Source organism: Symphalangus syndactylus, chromosome 3 (genome assembly GCF_028878055.3).
Source record: "Symphalangus syndactylus isolate Jambi chromosome 3, NHGRI_mSymSyn1-v2.1_pri, whole genome shotgun sequence".
In the NCBI taxonomy this organism is placed as follows: Eukaryota; Metazoa; Chordata; class Mammalia; order Primates; family Hylobatidae; genus Symphalangus; species Symphalangus syndactylus.
Window position 1 is genome coordinate 35782883 of NC_072425.2, and position 14315 is coordinate 35797197.

The 14315-nt window shown below is 43.5% G+C and overlaps 1 protein-coding gene and 1 non-coding gene across 7 annotated transcripts in view; both read left to right on the plus strand.

Annotated features, from left to right (window-relative positions):
- EPB41L4B (erythrocyte membrane protein band 4.1 like 4B) overlaps positions 1-14315 on the plus strand; it is a 149237-nt gene that overhangs the window by 112360 nt on the left and 22562 nt on the right. For all 6 annotated transcript variants that reach the window (XM_055271559.2, XM_055271557.2, XM_055271553.2 and 3 more), the window contains 3 exons: positions 889-1014; positions 5187-5254; positions 8579-8677. In XM_055271559.2, the coding sequence (XP_055127534.1) occupies positions 889-1014; positions 5187-5254; positions 8579-8677 (293 nt within the window). The remainder of the gene's footprint in view (positions 1-888; positions 1015-5186; positions 5255-8578; positions 8678-14315) is intronic.
- LOC129479913 (U6 spliceosomal RNA) lies at positions 12934-13042 on the plus strand. The gene has a single exon (XR_008656842.1). It is a non-coding gene; the product is annotated as a U6 spliceosomal RNA (small nuclear RNA).

Sequence of the window (14315 nt, forward strand, 5' to 3'; positions counted from 1 at the left end):
TCTTCTTTAATAGGTATTTATTGGACATCTACTATGTGCCAGGTACCATATTAGCATTGGGATATGAAATGACCACAATAGGCATGGTTAACAATAAGACATTATTTCCCAAAATGTGGTGTGTATACCATCAAAGATGATTTCAGGTTGTACACATGGATGAGTACTTTTTATTTTAATAGTGATGTCAATATCATCATGTTTATTATAATAAATATAATAGTCAATAAAGCCTATAATTTCAAAGATATTATTGCTTTGGACACAGTTCAAATAGGTGGTCCCAGAGTCATTCACCTTAACTGGATCACATGAATTATAGATACATGTTCAGTGAATACACGAGATATGGCAAAAATTATAAAGGTCATGCAAATTACTGAAGTGCAAGACACCCTACAATAAGATAACAAATATAAATTTCTTGTTGAAAAATCACAATTTTCTGCAAGATTTGTTGTGAAACTACCAATGAATATTTTGTACCCTTCCCCTGGACCCAACAAGTCACAGAATTGAATCTTTCTATGTAAGAGATGGCAGTTATGGGGAAAATAACACTGGACAGAGGTTAGGGGACTTGAACCAGGAGATGTCCTGTTCTGCCACTGGCTCCTGCCCCATGATGCTGGAAAAGCCTTTTCCTCTCTTTAAACCTTTACCCTGGATTCTGGTAGGTCCTCACCCTATTTCACGAGGGAATGAGATGCTGTGCCTGGGAATCCTTTGCCAATAGTAAAGCACTGATAAAAATACAAGGAGTTGGTGACACCCCTGTCTATGTATGTAGGTCTATGTGTTATATGCAGTTATGATTATTGGGAAAAGTTAATGCACATGGTTCTCTCTTTGTTTACAATCTGCTGTTTGTGTTTTGGTTTGTCTCAGGCTGAAGAAAAGAAAGTCTCGGAGAAAACTCTTCAGACTCCACTTTTGCCTTCCCCTGTGGCGGATCATGTGAAGTGTAACATTCTGAAAGCCCAGTTGGAAAATGCTTCCCGAGTGAACATCCAGGTGCGCAGAATGCATACATTCCTTTGATTTCATGTTATAGGATTTCCTTGATGCCACAGAGAAGAAAGAGGCACCATAGGACTGAGATGCTGTGTCAGTCAGAGTCCAGTCAGGAGATGGGAACCGGGTATGTGAACCATACCTGATATGTGAACCAAGATTTTAATTTAAAAGAATTAGGTACATGAAAGGGTAAAAAGAGAACTTGAAGGCAGCAGTTCTCAAATGTTATTGTGCATAAGTCACCTGGAAAACTGGGCCCTGTCCCCAGAGATTTGGTAAATTGGGGTGGGGGTTCCTCTCCTCTCCTCTCCTCTCTTCTCCTCTGGTCTCCTCTCCCTCTCTCTTTCTTTTTCTTTCTTTCTTTCTTGTCTCACTGTGTTGCAAAGGCTGGGCTGCAGTGGTGGGATCATGGCTCACTGTGGCCTCAACCTCACAGGCTCAATCAATCCTCCTGCCTCAGCCTACCGAGTAGCTGGGACTACAGGCATGCACCATCACACCTGGCTAATTTTTGTATTTTTTATAGAGACAGGGTTTCACCATCTTGGCCAGGCTGGTCTCGAACTCCTGGACTCAAGCAATCCTCCCGCCTCAGCCTCCTGAAGTACTGGGATTACAGGCATGAGCCACTGTGCCAGCCTGAATATGCATTTCTAACAAGCCCACAGGACCACATTTTGGGCCACACGACTCTAAGTTACCAGAGGTAGCAACTGCAGGCCACACTTTCCATCCCTACAGCTGAGGGAACAGAGATGCTGTCAACATTAAAATTTAGATATTTGGAGGAGAAGCCCTATGGAGACTAAACTCCGACTTCTAAGCAGGGGCCACTGTGCCTGGCACTGGTATTTCTGAGCTCTTAAGACATGCCTGTGGGGCCTGGACTCAGACTGAGGAGGGGACATCGGCTGGCTGGTGCTGATATGTCTGAGGTGGACACCATGCAGCTGGATCTGCCAGTGTTGGAAAACTGCAAATTGTATTCAGCTGCGACTGTAGGAGGAACTACTGCTGCCCACATGAAGCAGCAAGGCTGGGGTGACTAGCAGGGGCAGGAAGCAGACAAGAAGGAGTGCCCCGTATGGACAGAATCTATCATGGAGCCAACTGGCAAAGCAGACACGAGATTTGCAGGCCTCTGGGCCAGCTCCATAAAATAGATGTTTGAAAGGTGGACTTGGAGAAAAAAGTTGCTAGTTTAATAGCTGCCATAAATTCTCCCACTTCAACTCATAACAGGTATCCCTGGTGGACCATGACTCTTTCCCTGTGACCCTAAATGCAGCCTCAGAATCACTTTCTACCTGGTGGGTATTCCAAGGAGGTACCACCTGTTGATCAGAGTTGGCACTCAGGTAGAAGCCCACTTGTCATCCTTGTCCTGGAAATATTATAAAAAGCTGCAGTCCATGATTTCATTAGAAAAATATATAACTATTTCTTCAGCCTGGGCACAGTGGCTCATGCCTGTAGTCCCAGCACATTGGGAGGCCAAGGTGGGTGGATCACTTGAGGCCAGGAGTTTGAGAGTAGCCTGGTCAATGTGGCACAGCCCTGTCTCTACTAAAAATACGAAACTTAGCCAGGTGTGGTGGTGCATGCCTATAATCCCACTACTCGGGAGGCTGAGGCAGGAGAATTGCTTGAACCCAGGAGGCGGAGGCTACAGTGAGCAGAGATTGCTCCACTGCACTGTAGCCTGGGCAACACAGCAAGACTCCATCTCACAAAAAATAAACAAATAAATAAAGTAAAAAATAAATAAATTTTAAAAACTATATTCTTCATTCCTTATAAACCTAATGTATATGCTTATGTTGCCAAGGGTAAAGTAAATACTCAGTAATCTCTTGTATTATTATTTCCATTTATATATGTAGCAATCTGAATAATTTAGGTCCTTCCAGAACATACCATGAAAGTCAAGAGAAAGCTTACAAAATGCTTTTTATTTGGGGGTTGTGATATAAACAGGGGGCAGTAAGATGTAGCACAAAAGTTTCAAAGTCAGACAGTCTGGCTTTGAACCTTGATCTGTGATTGATCAAGAATGTCACCGTAAGCTTGTTTGTCAACCTCTCTGATCCTTAGTTCTCTCATATGAAAATGGAGATAACAACATCTATCAGGTTATTGTGAAGATTACGTGAGATGATCTATGCAGAGTACCTGGTGCAATGCCTTGCCCTACCACTGCGGAGATACTGACAACAGTAGTCACAGTTGTGGCGTGATGAAATTGCTGGGGGCACTGATTGCTTACAGATAACAGAGGTAGCCCTTTTTAGAGGATGGTCAGGTTTATTTCCCATCACAAACTCAGGAATATCAAGGTTATAGTCACAAATTCTTTATTTTCAGTCTACCTTCATTGATTTCAGGTATGCCATTTTTATACTATCACAGAACAAACAAAACTGACACATATTTTGCAATTTACAAAGCTGTAATTATCTACATTAGAAAGTTGTAACATGTTCCCAATAACCCCATGCTGCAGGTATTATCTGTGGAGGACCCATATTTCTGCTCCATTGGAGAAGTGCAGTATCTTGAAAATATTCTATTTTGTAAAGTATAGGGAAGAGATGAGAAATAGGTAAGAACACATTTCCTAGCCGAAAAGACATAGCAGGAAAAAAGCAGGGGAGTGTGAAGTCAGTAATTTGACAGCAGTGTTTCCCAAGATGTTATAAGGAACACAAGCCCCATGGGATGCTCCCTGATAATTCTGGAAATGCTGCACATGAAATCCCATGGGGCAGTCCCAGTGCACATCAGCTTCTTATAGGCTCTGAAAAGTCCTGGAGGAAAGAAGCCTGTTTTACTTTCTTTCACACCTAACTGGCCATAAGTAGCTCCTACTGTTACCTGTAGAACTGAAATTCATAGGAACACAGAAGCGTGCTTTGGGAATCCATGGTTTAGAGGGTTTTGAGGGGTTGCGATGGAGGGAGAGGAGGTTGATGCACAGCCAAGTATACTGCTAGGGGGTTAAGTGTTAATCCCCTATTGGCATCAGTGCACAGTGAGAGTATAAGGAAAGGAAGCAGAAGTCAAACAGACCAATGGTACTATCTGTTGCTAACTCTAAAAAAGGCTTTGGCTGGTGTGGTAGCTCATGCCTGTAATCCCAGCATTTTGGGAGGCTGAGGTGGGCAGATCGCTTGAGCCCAGGAGTTCAAGACCAGCCTGGGTAACACAGCAAAACCTTGTCTCTACAAAAAAATATGAAAAAATTAGCTGCGTGTTGTGGTGTGAGCCCGTAGTCCCAGCTACTCTGGAGGTTGAGGCAGGAGGATCGATTGAGCCCGGGAGGTCAAGGCCTCAGTGAGCCATGATCGTGCTGCTGCACTCCAGCCTGGGCAACAGAACAGACCCTGTCTCAAGAAATAAAAAATAAAAAACAAAAATTAAAAAGGCTTTGATTAGGATGTAAGACTGGATCTATATGTGGGCAATCTTGACAGGCTAATAATGCCATGTCCTCCAAGCCAGTAGGCTTGAAATCTTTGCTCAATATGTATTTAGACCAGAGGTCAAGCTCTGTATGTTGTGATGGGCGTGAGGACTGCAGGCCTCTGCATGTTGTATTGACCACTAGTGTGTGGTCAGCTGGCCGGGCTGGCTGAGTGGGTGTCTCTTCTTCCCCCACCATTCTTTGTGGGACCCATCAGAGGGAGGAGGACAAGGTTTCTCTCAAAATCGTATGACGTGATTCCTGCCAGGCTGTTATGGTTGTTATGCTGATGTGAAAGGACAGATTCCAAATTCCTTTGTAAACTGTAAGTGCTATGTGAACATAGAGCTGATTATTATTCCTGACCTAAACTGTGAGGTGAGGGATTAAACTGCGGGTTTGGCTTTTCCCACACTATCCCTTTCTAATTCAAGCAGGAGCTGGCACATAGCAGGTGTTCAATAAAAGCATGAATGCAAGAATTGATTGCATCTGAATGATTGTCTTAATCCCATTACTCAAGAAAACATTTTTTGTTAACATATATAAACACCAGAGCAAGATTCTCTATTGATTGAGTACTTGGTGAACTACCTCTTTGGTCCACTTGCCAATTTCTATAATCTTTTGAATGTAAGAGACTTGAAAACATTTTTTGCATGCCAACATATTCAGTTTTGACTAACCTGAATACTTTCTTTAACAGGGTGGAAAAGAGGAATCAACGTTTGTAAATATCAATAAGAAATCCAGTCTTCAGGACCCTAGTGTAAGGTCTGTTGCTCCTTGTCTGAATGGGGAAATGATATTCTCTATAGCATCAACATTATCCTTGAAATATTGCTCACGAAGGCATTAGCTGATAAAATCAGAGGACAGAGAAAACAGAGAATATGAGCCCAAAGAGATGGAAAAAGACTGGCTTAACCAACTTTCTGCAAGCCTCAAAAATGCTGCTTATTCTCAGTTTTAATATCTCTGCCTGCTGCATTAACAAAGAAATCAATCACTTTGGATTGTCACTCAAGCATGTGGGCTTCACCTTGCCATCCCCCTGCTTAAAGCCCTTTAAAAGCTCCGTTTACACTCAGAATGGAATCCCAACTCCTTAACAGAGTGCAGGAGGCCCTTCAGGACCTGGCTTCTGTTCGCAACTCCAGCTTGGCCTTGGCCCAGCTTCCCTTGGCCCATTGAAGTGCCTTGCCTGCTGAGCTTCTTGCTAGTGCTGGAGCCACATAAGTTCCTTTTTAAAATTTATTTAATTATTATTTTTTAAGACAGAGTCTTCCTCTCTTGCCCAGGCTGGAGTGCAGTGGTGCAATCTCGACTCACTGCAACCTCTGCCTCCCAGATTCAAGGGATTCTTGTGCCTCATCCTTCCGAGTAACTGGGATTACAGGTGTGCGCCACTGTGCCCAGCTAATTTTTGTAATTGTAGTAGAGACAGGGTTTCACTATGTTGGCCAGGCTGGTCTTGAACTCCTGACTTAAGTGATCCACCCACCTCGGCCTCCCAAAGTGCTGAGATTACAAGTGTGAGCCACCGCACCTAGCCTATTTTTTATTTGCATAAATCTATGGGGTACAAGTGTAACTTGGATCTGTGCATAGATTGCACAGTAGTGAAGTCAGGGCTTTTAGAATATCCATCATTCAAATAATGTACATTGTACCCATTAAGTAATTTCTCATCATCCACTCTCCTCCCATCTCCTACACATGTTCTTTAAAGCTTCCAGGCCACCACCACCCCAAACCCAGAGGAAGTCCTTCCTCCCCTGATCTCACAGAGAACAGGAACTCTTTCCTTCTTGGCATGGTGGTGGTGGCCTCATTGCCACCTGGTGGTTTACTAACACCAGCAGGGTCTCCTTAGGGTAGTTTTCCAAAATGGGTCCAAGGACCACTGCATGAGAGTCTCTTCTTAAAAACACAGACACAGACTCCTGGGTCCTACTCCGGACCTTTTGGATCCTTTGTATGAATGTGCGTGGTGGTGGTTTGATGGGTGCCAGTAGAGACAAGAATCATCATGTTAACAGGCACCTAGGTGATCTAGAACCACTGCTCTGGGGAATTATTATACTTGATGCCAAAAATAAAAGCTAACATTTCTCTGTATCACCTTATGATTCCCAATCTGTGTTCTTGGTATAAATTTGTCTTACTCCTGAGATACATACCCAGCTGCCTCCAGGGCTTTTCAAAAACTTAATTCATGTCTTCCCACCCCACCCCACTAACCTTCACCTGGTTTCCATTCTTAGTCAATGGTGTTATTACCTACCCCTCACCCAGGCCTGAAACCTGGGAGTCCTTGCTTTTCTCCTACCTTATTCCCTCATCTAATTGGTCACCAAGTCCTGGCAATTTGGCTTTCATTTTACCTTCCACATCCGTCCTCTTCTCCTCTTGACTATACCTTGAGTCCTCATTGTCTTCCGGGCCTATTGCTGCCCACAATCCTCTAAGGTGCTTCTGTCCTCCATTTCACCTGGTCCTCTTCATTGTTCTAAGGACCTTTCTAAAATGCAAATCTGACTATGCCACTCCTTTGCCTAAAACCTTTAAGAGAGTTGAGGCCCATTGCCTTCAGTGCAGACTCCTCAGCCTGAGGCCCCATATGACCTGGCCTCGACTTTCCCTCCAGTCAAAACCCTCTGCTCTTCCACTGAGACCTCACCAGACAGTAGTTCTAGTGCCCTGCGTTCAGCTAGGTCGCCACTCTGCCTCTCATCTTTGTGGTCTTTGCTCCATCTGGAAAGAGGAAGCTCCTCCGCGTAGCTTTCCCCGATGCTGACCGTTTCACCCAAGCAAGTTCATGTGCTCCCCCAATAGACTATACGTTCTTCGGGGACCACATTGCCTTTACTCTGGAGTCGCAACTTGAGGAAACCATGAGTATAGAATGCATTGACTCAAATCCTCTATTTTCTCATTCATGTGTTTATTCAACATACTTTTTTTTTTTTTTTTTTTTTTTTTTTGAGACAGGGTCTCACTCTGTCACCCAGGCTGCAGTAGAGTAGCATAATCATGGCTCATTGCAGCCTCGACCTCCTGGGCTCAGGTGATCCTCCCACCTCAGCCTCCTGAGTAGCTGGGACTACAAGCATGTGCCACCATACCTGGCTAATTTTGTATTTTTTTTGTAGAAACGGGTATTATCATGTTGCCCAGGCTGGTCTCAAACTCCTGACCTCAAGTGATCTGCCCACCTCAGCCTCCTAAAGTGCTGGGATTACAGGCGTGAGCCACTGCACCCGGCCTCAACATGCATTTGTTAGGCTCTGGCCACGTACTTATCACCATATTGAGCACTGACCCAGAAGTGTCAGCTGACTTGCCAGGGGTCCCTTTCAAGGACCTCAACTTGTTTTGATGCCTTGTTGGTCCTAGGATGTAATGAACTGATTTTTTAAAAATGAAATTAGTCATGACCACTACAAAAATGCATTAAAACTTTTTCTTAAAATTACTATTTTGAGTAGGGTCCATTGGTTACCTGAAATAAATTATTGGGTAAAGATAAAAATGAAACTTAATTTTTAGCATTTTCACACATACATGGAATTAAAATGTGTTACAGCGAGTCCTAAAGGTCTTCTGATTATGCATTTTTCACACAAAGTATAGTATGGTTCTTATCTTTTTCAAAAAAATATATAGTCTGTGCTATGTTTAAAATAGAATAGCTACCAGATTACTTGGCATTAAAAACAGGTTATCCATAGGTTTCTCTTCATTTTACTGGCAAAACCTGGTTATGAACCAAACCCTCAGTCTGGTTCACCCCTCATGTTGGGGGCAGGGGTGGCTGCTTTGGAGCAGAGAAATTTTATTTGGTACCTCAATTAGTTTAGTTCCCCCACTTGCTATATTTTCTTCCCTGTGATTTTTTTCTTACTGTTTGGATTTTCTATGGTTTTAAAAAATAATTATAATTATTAACTAAGTAGAGTAGAAAGGCAAAAAAATGGATTTCTTGACTATCAATGTTATTAAGGTACACATTAACTGAGAAAGCAGTCCCTATGGCTAAAACAAGACCATAAACCTTTTTTGATGGTATTGTTCTGTTTTTCGGTGTGTCTCTAGAAGTCCTATTCCTATTCGTGTGGAAACTGCCCAGCCACCTGTGGAAAAGCCGGAAATCAAGCCTCCTCGAGTGAGGAAGTTAACAAGACAGTATAGTTTGTGAGTTCTGTACTGCAACTTTTTCAATTAAAACAACTACAATGACTAAATGTTTAGATACCAATGCTTCTTAGTCCCTCTGACTAGTCCCAGGGAGCAGCCCCCAAATTCCATTTATTTCCAATTTAGGTAATAATGGGACTAGCCCTTTCTCCCTGAAAACCTTACATAGTTGGCATAAGGATTCATTACTGACTACTGTGCAATAAATTGCTCCCAAACTTAGTGTCTTAAAGCAATCCACCTTTATCACCTCACAGTTCCTGTGGAGTGGGGGTCGGGGCATGGCTCAGCTGGGTCTTCTGTATCAGGGGCTCTTGCAAGGCTGCATTCAAGGTGTCAGGGCTGCGGTCTCATTTGCAGGCTCATTCTTATGGTTGCTGACAGGGATCAGGTCCTCAAGGACTGTTGGACAGAGGATGCCCCTCAGCCTGTAGTCACATAGGTCTCTCCAGCCTTCTCCATCAGAGAAAGCACACAAGAAGAGCCAGAGAGAGTGACAGCAAGGCAAAGGCACAGTCTTTTGTAACCTATGCACAGAACTGACATCCCATCACTTTTTTCTTTTTGAGACAAAGTCTCGCTCTGTCGCTCAAGCCGGAGTGCAGTGGTGCGATCTTGGCTCACTGCAATCCGCCTCCCAGGTTCAAGCAATTCCCCTGCCTCAGCCTCCCAAGTAGTTGGGATTACAGGTGTGAGCCACCACGCCTGGCTGATTTTTGTATTTTCAGTAGAGACGGGGTTTCACCATGTTGGCCAGGCTGGTCTAGAACTCCTGACCTCAAGTAATCTGCCTACCTCGACCTCCCAAAGTGCTGGGACTGCAGGTGTGAGCCACCATGCCTGGCCCCGAAAACTTTTGCCATATTCTGTTCATTAGAAGCAAATCCCTATGTCCAGCCCACACTCAAGAGGAGGGATTACACAGTGGCATGAATACTAGGATGGGGATCATTGCAACCCACATCAGAAGCTGCTTTCCATGGCATATCCATGAAAAGACAGCCCCGTCTGTCAACAGAACCAAAGCTAATCACTGAGCTTTGACACCTGTAGGAGGAGCCATTTCCCAAAGTGTCCCAGAATCACCAGGGCGCATGTGCACCTCACTGTTCTAGGCATCGTTGGGGAATAGTAAAGTGACTTTGACAATTCCCATCCAAAGACTCACACTTTACTGGAGGGAAAGACAAGAGTCACAAATAATTATAATCCAAAGCAGAAAGATAACTGCTGTAATCAGGGTGGTGAGTACTAGTAATAGTTGTAGTACTGATCACAGTGGTAGTTCCCTTTTTTTTTTTTTTTTGAGACAGAGTCTTGCTCTGTCACTCTGTCACTCAGGCTGGAGTGCAGTGGCACAATCTAGGCTCACTGCAACCTCCACCTCCCGGGTTCAAGCAATTCTCCTGCCTCAGCCTCCCAAGTAGCTGGGATTACAGGTGCCCGCCACCATGCCCAGCTAATTTTTTTGTATTTTTAGTAGAGACAGGGTTTCACCATGTTGGCCAGGCTGGTTTCGAACTCCTGACCTCAAGTGATCCAGCGCCCCCCCAGCCCCCAGCCTCCCAAAGTGCTAGGATTACAGGCATGAGCCACCGCACCCAACTTGTAGTTCTCATTTCTTGACCTTAGCTATGGCATGGGTACTGTGCCTAGATGTGTCATTGGTCAGAGAGTAACTGCAGGGAGCTCTCTGGACAAATGGAAAGCATGGGGGCTTTGGAGTTGGAAAGGCTTCTGTCAGGCCCCTAGCTAGTTTACAGCTGTAAGCTCTTGGAGAAATGACTCTTTGATCCTCTCTTCCTTCCTCTGTAAAATGGATGAGATAATACCTGCCTCTGAGGAGTTTTGTGGGGTTTAACATGATAGAATGTGGGTAAAGCCCCAATGCCCTGGCCATAAGATGAGGTCCCCTTTCTTTCTTCTCTAGGACCCGGAAGTGTCTGAGGAAAGATGGAGTTTAGGGGGTACCCAGAGTGCAAAATGTAGGACAGGAAACGGGATTCTGGATGCAATTCTCTAAGAGCCATCTCAGGTCTGCCATTTGTACCTGTGAAAAGGAAAAGAGGCATGTATGGGAAATATTAAGGGAGATATGTCCCACCTCATTATCCTTCATAGAAACTTCTGGTCAGCTGCATTTCCTAGGAAAGCCAAAAGAAGTAAAGTTCAAATAATTAACAGTCCTAATGATCTCAGGGGGATAATTAAGCCACGACAGTTTGCTTCCCTCGAGGATAAAGCTGGCAGAACTTGCCATTCCTTTTACATTTTGAAACTCAAAATGTTACTATCACTCATTTGAGAGATATAATCATGTTTGAAACAATGACTGGCTGACATATAACCTGGAAGGAAAGAAAATTTCACTAACTCACCAAGCTCGCTCTTTTTTTTTTTTTTTTTGATACAGAGTCTCACTCTGTCGCCCAGGCTGGAGCTCAGTGGCACAATCCTGGCTCACTGCAACCTTCGCCTCCTGGGTTCAAGCGATTCTTTGGCCTCAGCCTCCCAAGTAGCTGGGACTACAGGCACATGCCACCATGCCCAGTTAATCAAACTGGCTCTTTTAAGGACACTCTTTTTCAAACCTTGAACTTTACATGTGTATTTCTTTTTTTTTTTTTTTTTTTTTTTTTTTTTTTTTTGAGACGGAGTCTCGCTCTGTCGCCCAGGCTGGAGTGCAGTGGCGCAATCTCGGCTCACTGCAAGCTCCGCCTCCCGGGTTCACGCCATTCTCCTGCCTCAGCCTCTCCGAGTAGCTGGGACTACAGGCGCCCGCCACCACGCCCGGCTAATTTTTTGTATTTTTAGTAGAGACGGGGTTTCACCGTGGTCTCGATCTCCTGACCTCGTGATCCGCCCTCCTCGGCCTCCCAAAGTGCTGGGATTACAAGCGTGAGCCACCGCGCCCGGCCTTACATGTGTATTTCTTAAGCTGCCCCAAAGTATTCTGCTTTCAAAATCAAACGATGGCAGCATTTTCCCCATTAGTAGAAAATAGCAACATTCATGGAGAGATTTTCCCACTGTTACTGTCCCAGGAAGAGTTCTCGAATCCTTGACACTGGTTACCACTCATTTGCCCATCTTTTTGTTATTTTTTTATTATTATTTTTTTGAGGTGGAGTCTCACTCTGTCACCCAGGTTGGAGTGCAATGGGGCAATCTTAGCTCACTGCAGCCTCCGCCCCCTAGGTTCAAGTGATTCTCCTGCCTCCTGCCTCCTGCCTCCTGCCTCAGCCTGCCTAGTAGCTGGAATTACAGGCGTGTGCCACCACGCCCGGCTAATTTTTGTATTTTTAGTAGAGATAGGGTTTCACCATGTTGGCCAGGTTGGTCTCGAACTCCTGACCTCAGGTGATCTGCCCACTTCAGCCTCCCAAAGTGCTGGGATTACAGGCATGAGCCACCGCACCCGGCCTTTGCCCATCTCTTTAACTCTTTGATATTGATAAAGTTGGCACGTGATCAAGGAATATAAATGGGAAAACTCAGATCTCTGATTTTCTGGAAAATGTTTTTTGCATCATCATTTTTGAGATGCAGATTTGTATGCACACATCGCCCTTTTGGCTGTTGTAATATTTCTAGTTCCTAGGCTGGAATAAGGTGTAGTGAGATTTTAGGTTGCTCCAGCAAAAGCATTGTAACATTCAGGTGCTGCGAACAAGTCTTCAAACCACTGCTTTTAAAGATACAAACAAAAATCTCAGCCACATGATTTCCCGGAAATATGACAAGGAGGGAAAATGTGGCTGCTGCATGCAGTGAGAAGGGAGAAGTAGAGGGGCTCTACAGAGAGTTTGAGGCAGGCGAAAAGGTCTTTTTTCTTTTTTTTTGGAGACAAGGCCTTACTCTGTTGCCCAAGCTGGAGTCCAGTGTCAATCACAGCCCACTGCAGCCTCAGGTGATTCAGCTCAGGTGATCCTCCCACCTCAGCCTTCTGAGAAGCTGAGACTACAGATGTGTGCTACCACATCTGGCTAGTTTTTGTATTTTTTGTAGAGACAAGACCAGACCACATTGCCCAGGCTGGTCTCAGACTCCTGTGCTCAAGCAATCGCCTGCCTTGGCCCCCCAGAGTGCTGGGATTACAGGCATTAATTAGCCTCTGTGCCCAGCCAAAAGTATCATTTTTTATTGATACGAGCTAGTATGTTTAGAAAATGATGAGCTCTTTAATTTTTTTCCAGAAATATAACTTCACTGTTTATTTAAACATAGTGTAAAAGTCTAAAAAAAATTCAATAGTGCTCATTTTGGCAGCACATATACTAAAATTAGACCCATACAGGGAAGATTAGCGTGGCCCCCCTGCACAAGGTAGACATGCAAATTTGTGAAGGGTTTCATATTTTAAATTTTTAATTAAATAATAAAATATTTATAAGTTAATTAAAATATTTAAAGAAAGGAAAAAAAAGTAAATAGGCAAGACAGAAGAGAAAAGTAGCCAATTTCCCAGAATCAAAAATAACCAGGGTTCATAGTTGATGACTGTTACATTAGATGAGTTTCTATGCTTATATATTGTTAAAATAGAAACAACTTCAAAGCAAAAAATCATTCTGTATGTAAAATTTTACTTATTAAACTGTTGTTTTGTGACTTTATCATGAATTTACCTTAGAAACAGGTAAAATTGGAAGACTTGCTGAATTTTAGATATGCTTCTTGGCCATAAGATCTAAATTAAGACAAAAGATAAAAACCATTATGAATTTGGAGTCTTTTTCGATTTTAGACAGTATCAGTTGACTCCCTTCTGTGAAAAATGAGCTATGGTTTTTAAATGGCCTTTTATATAAAACTAAATAATAATAACTATGCTATTGAGGTGATAATTTTTTAAATGAGGTAAAAAGAAATTTTAACCCTGCTCCTCCACTTAACTAGCTATGCGACCTTGAACAAATAATTTCACAATCAGCTGCTAAATATCTGATTCTCTGAAAAATGGAGATGGTAATAGGGTCGGTGTGAAAATTAAGTGGGTGAATGAACGTGTAACCCATCTGACCTATGTCATCTGTGTGGATCCAAATACTTGATGTATTATTAATTTTTCCACATATTTATTCAATTCTCACCTTTCCCCCTTTTTAGTAATAAATCGTAAGTCCTTCCCTTGAGGCTTCTCCACACACAGAATAATCTAAAACTTCTCAGGGACCCCTCAGTCAATCTCATCCACACTGCAGCTGTGTCTCACAGCCTCATGTTCCCACATGGCTCTGTGCTGGGCTGAGGCCTTACCAGTGATCTGCACAGGCTGCACTGGTGCCTACCTGTCATGGGTCTTGTATCTACACTCTTGAGCTCAGCCATCATTCTAAATCACAACCCCTATGCAAGGGTGGCTCCAGAAGCTCTACACGGCAGATTCTTAGGGACGGTGTGCCTGGAGTCCCCGGCACCACCCTTAAAGCAGAGAGTCAAACAGATGTTTGTACACCCATGTTCATGGCAGCATGATTTATAATAGCCAAAAGAGTGGGAATAAGCCAAGTGTCCATTAACAGATCAATGGATAAACAGAATGTGGTATATCCATATAACGGAATTTTTATATCAGAAAAAGAAATGAAATTTTGATACATACTACAATGTGGATGGACCTTAAAAATATTGT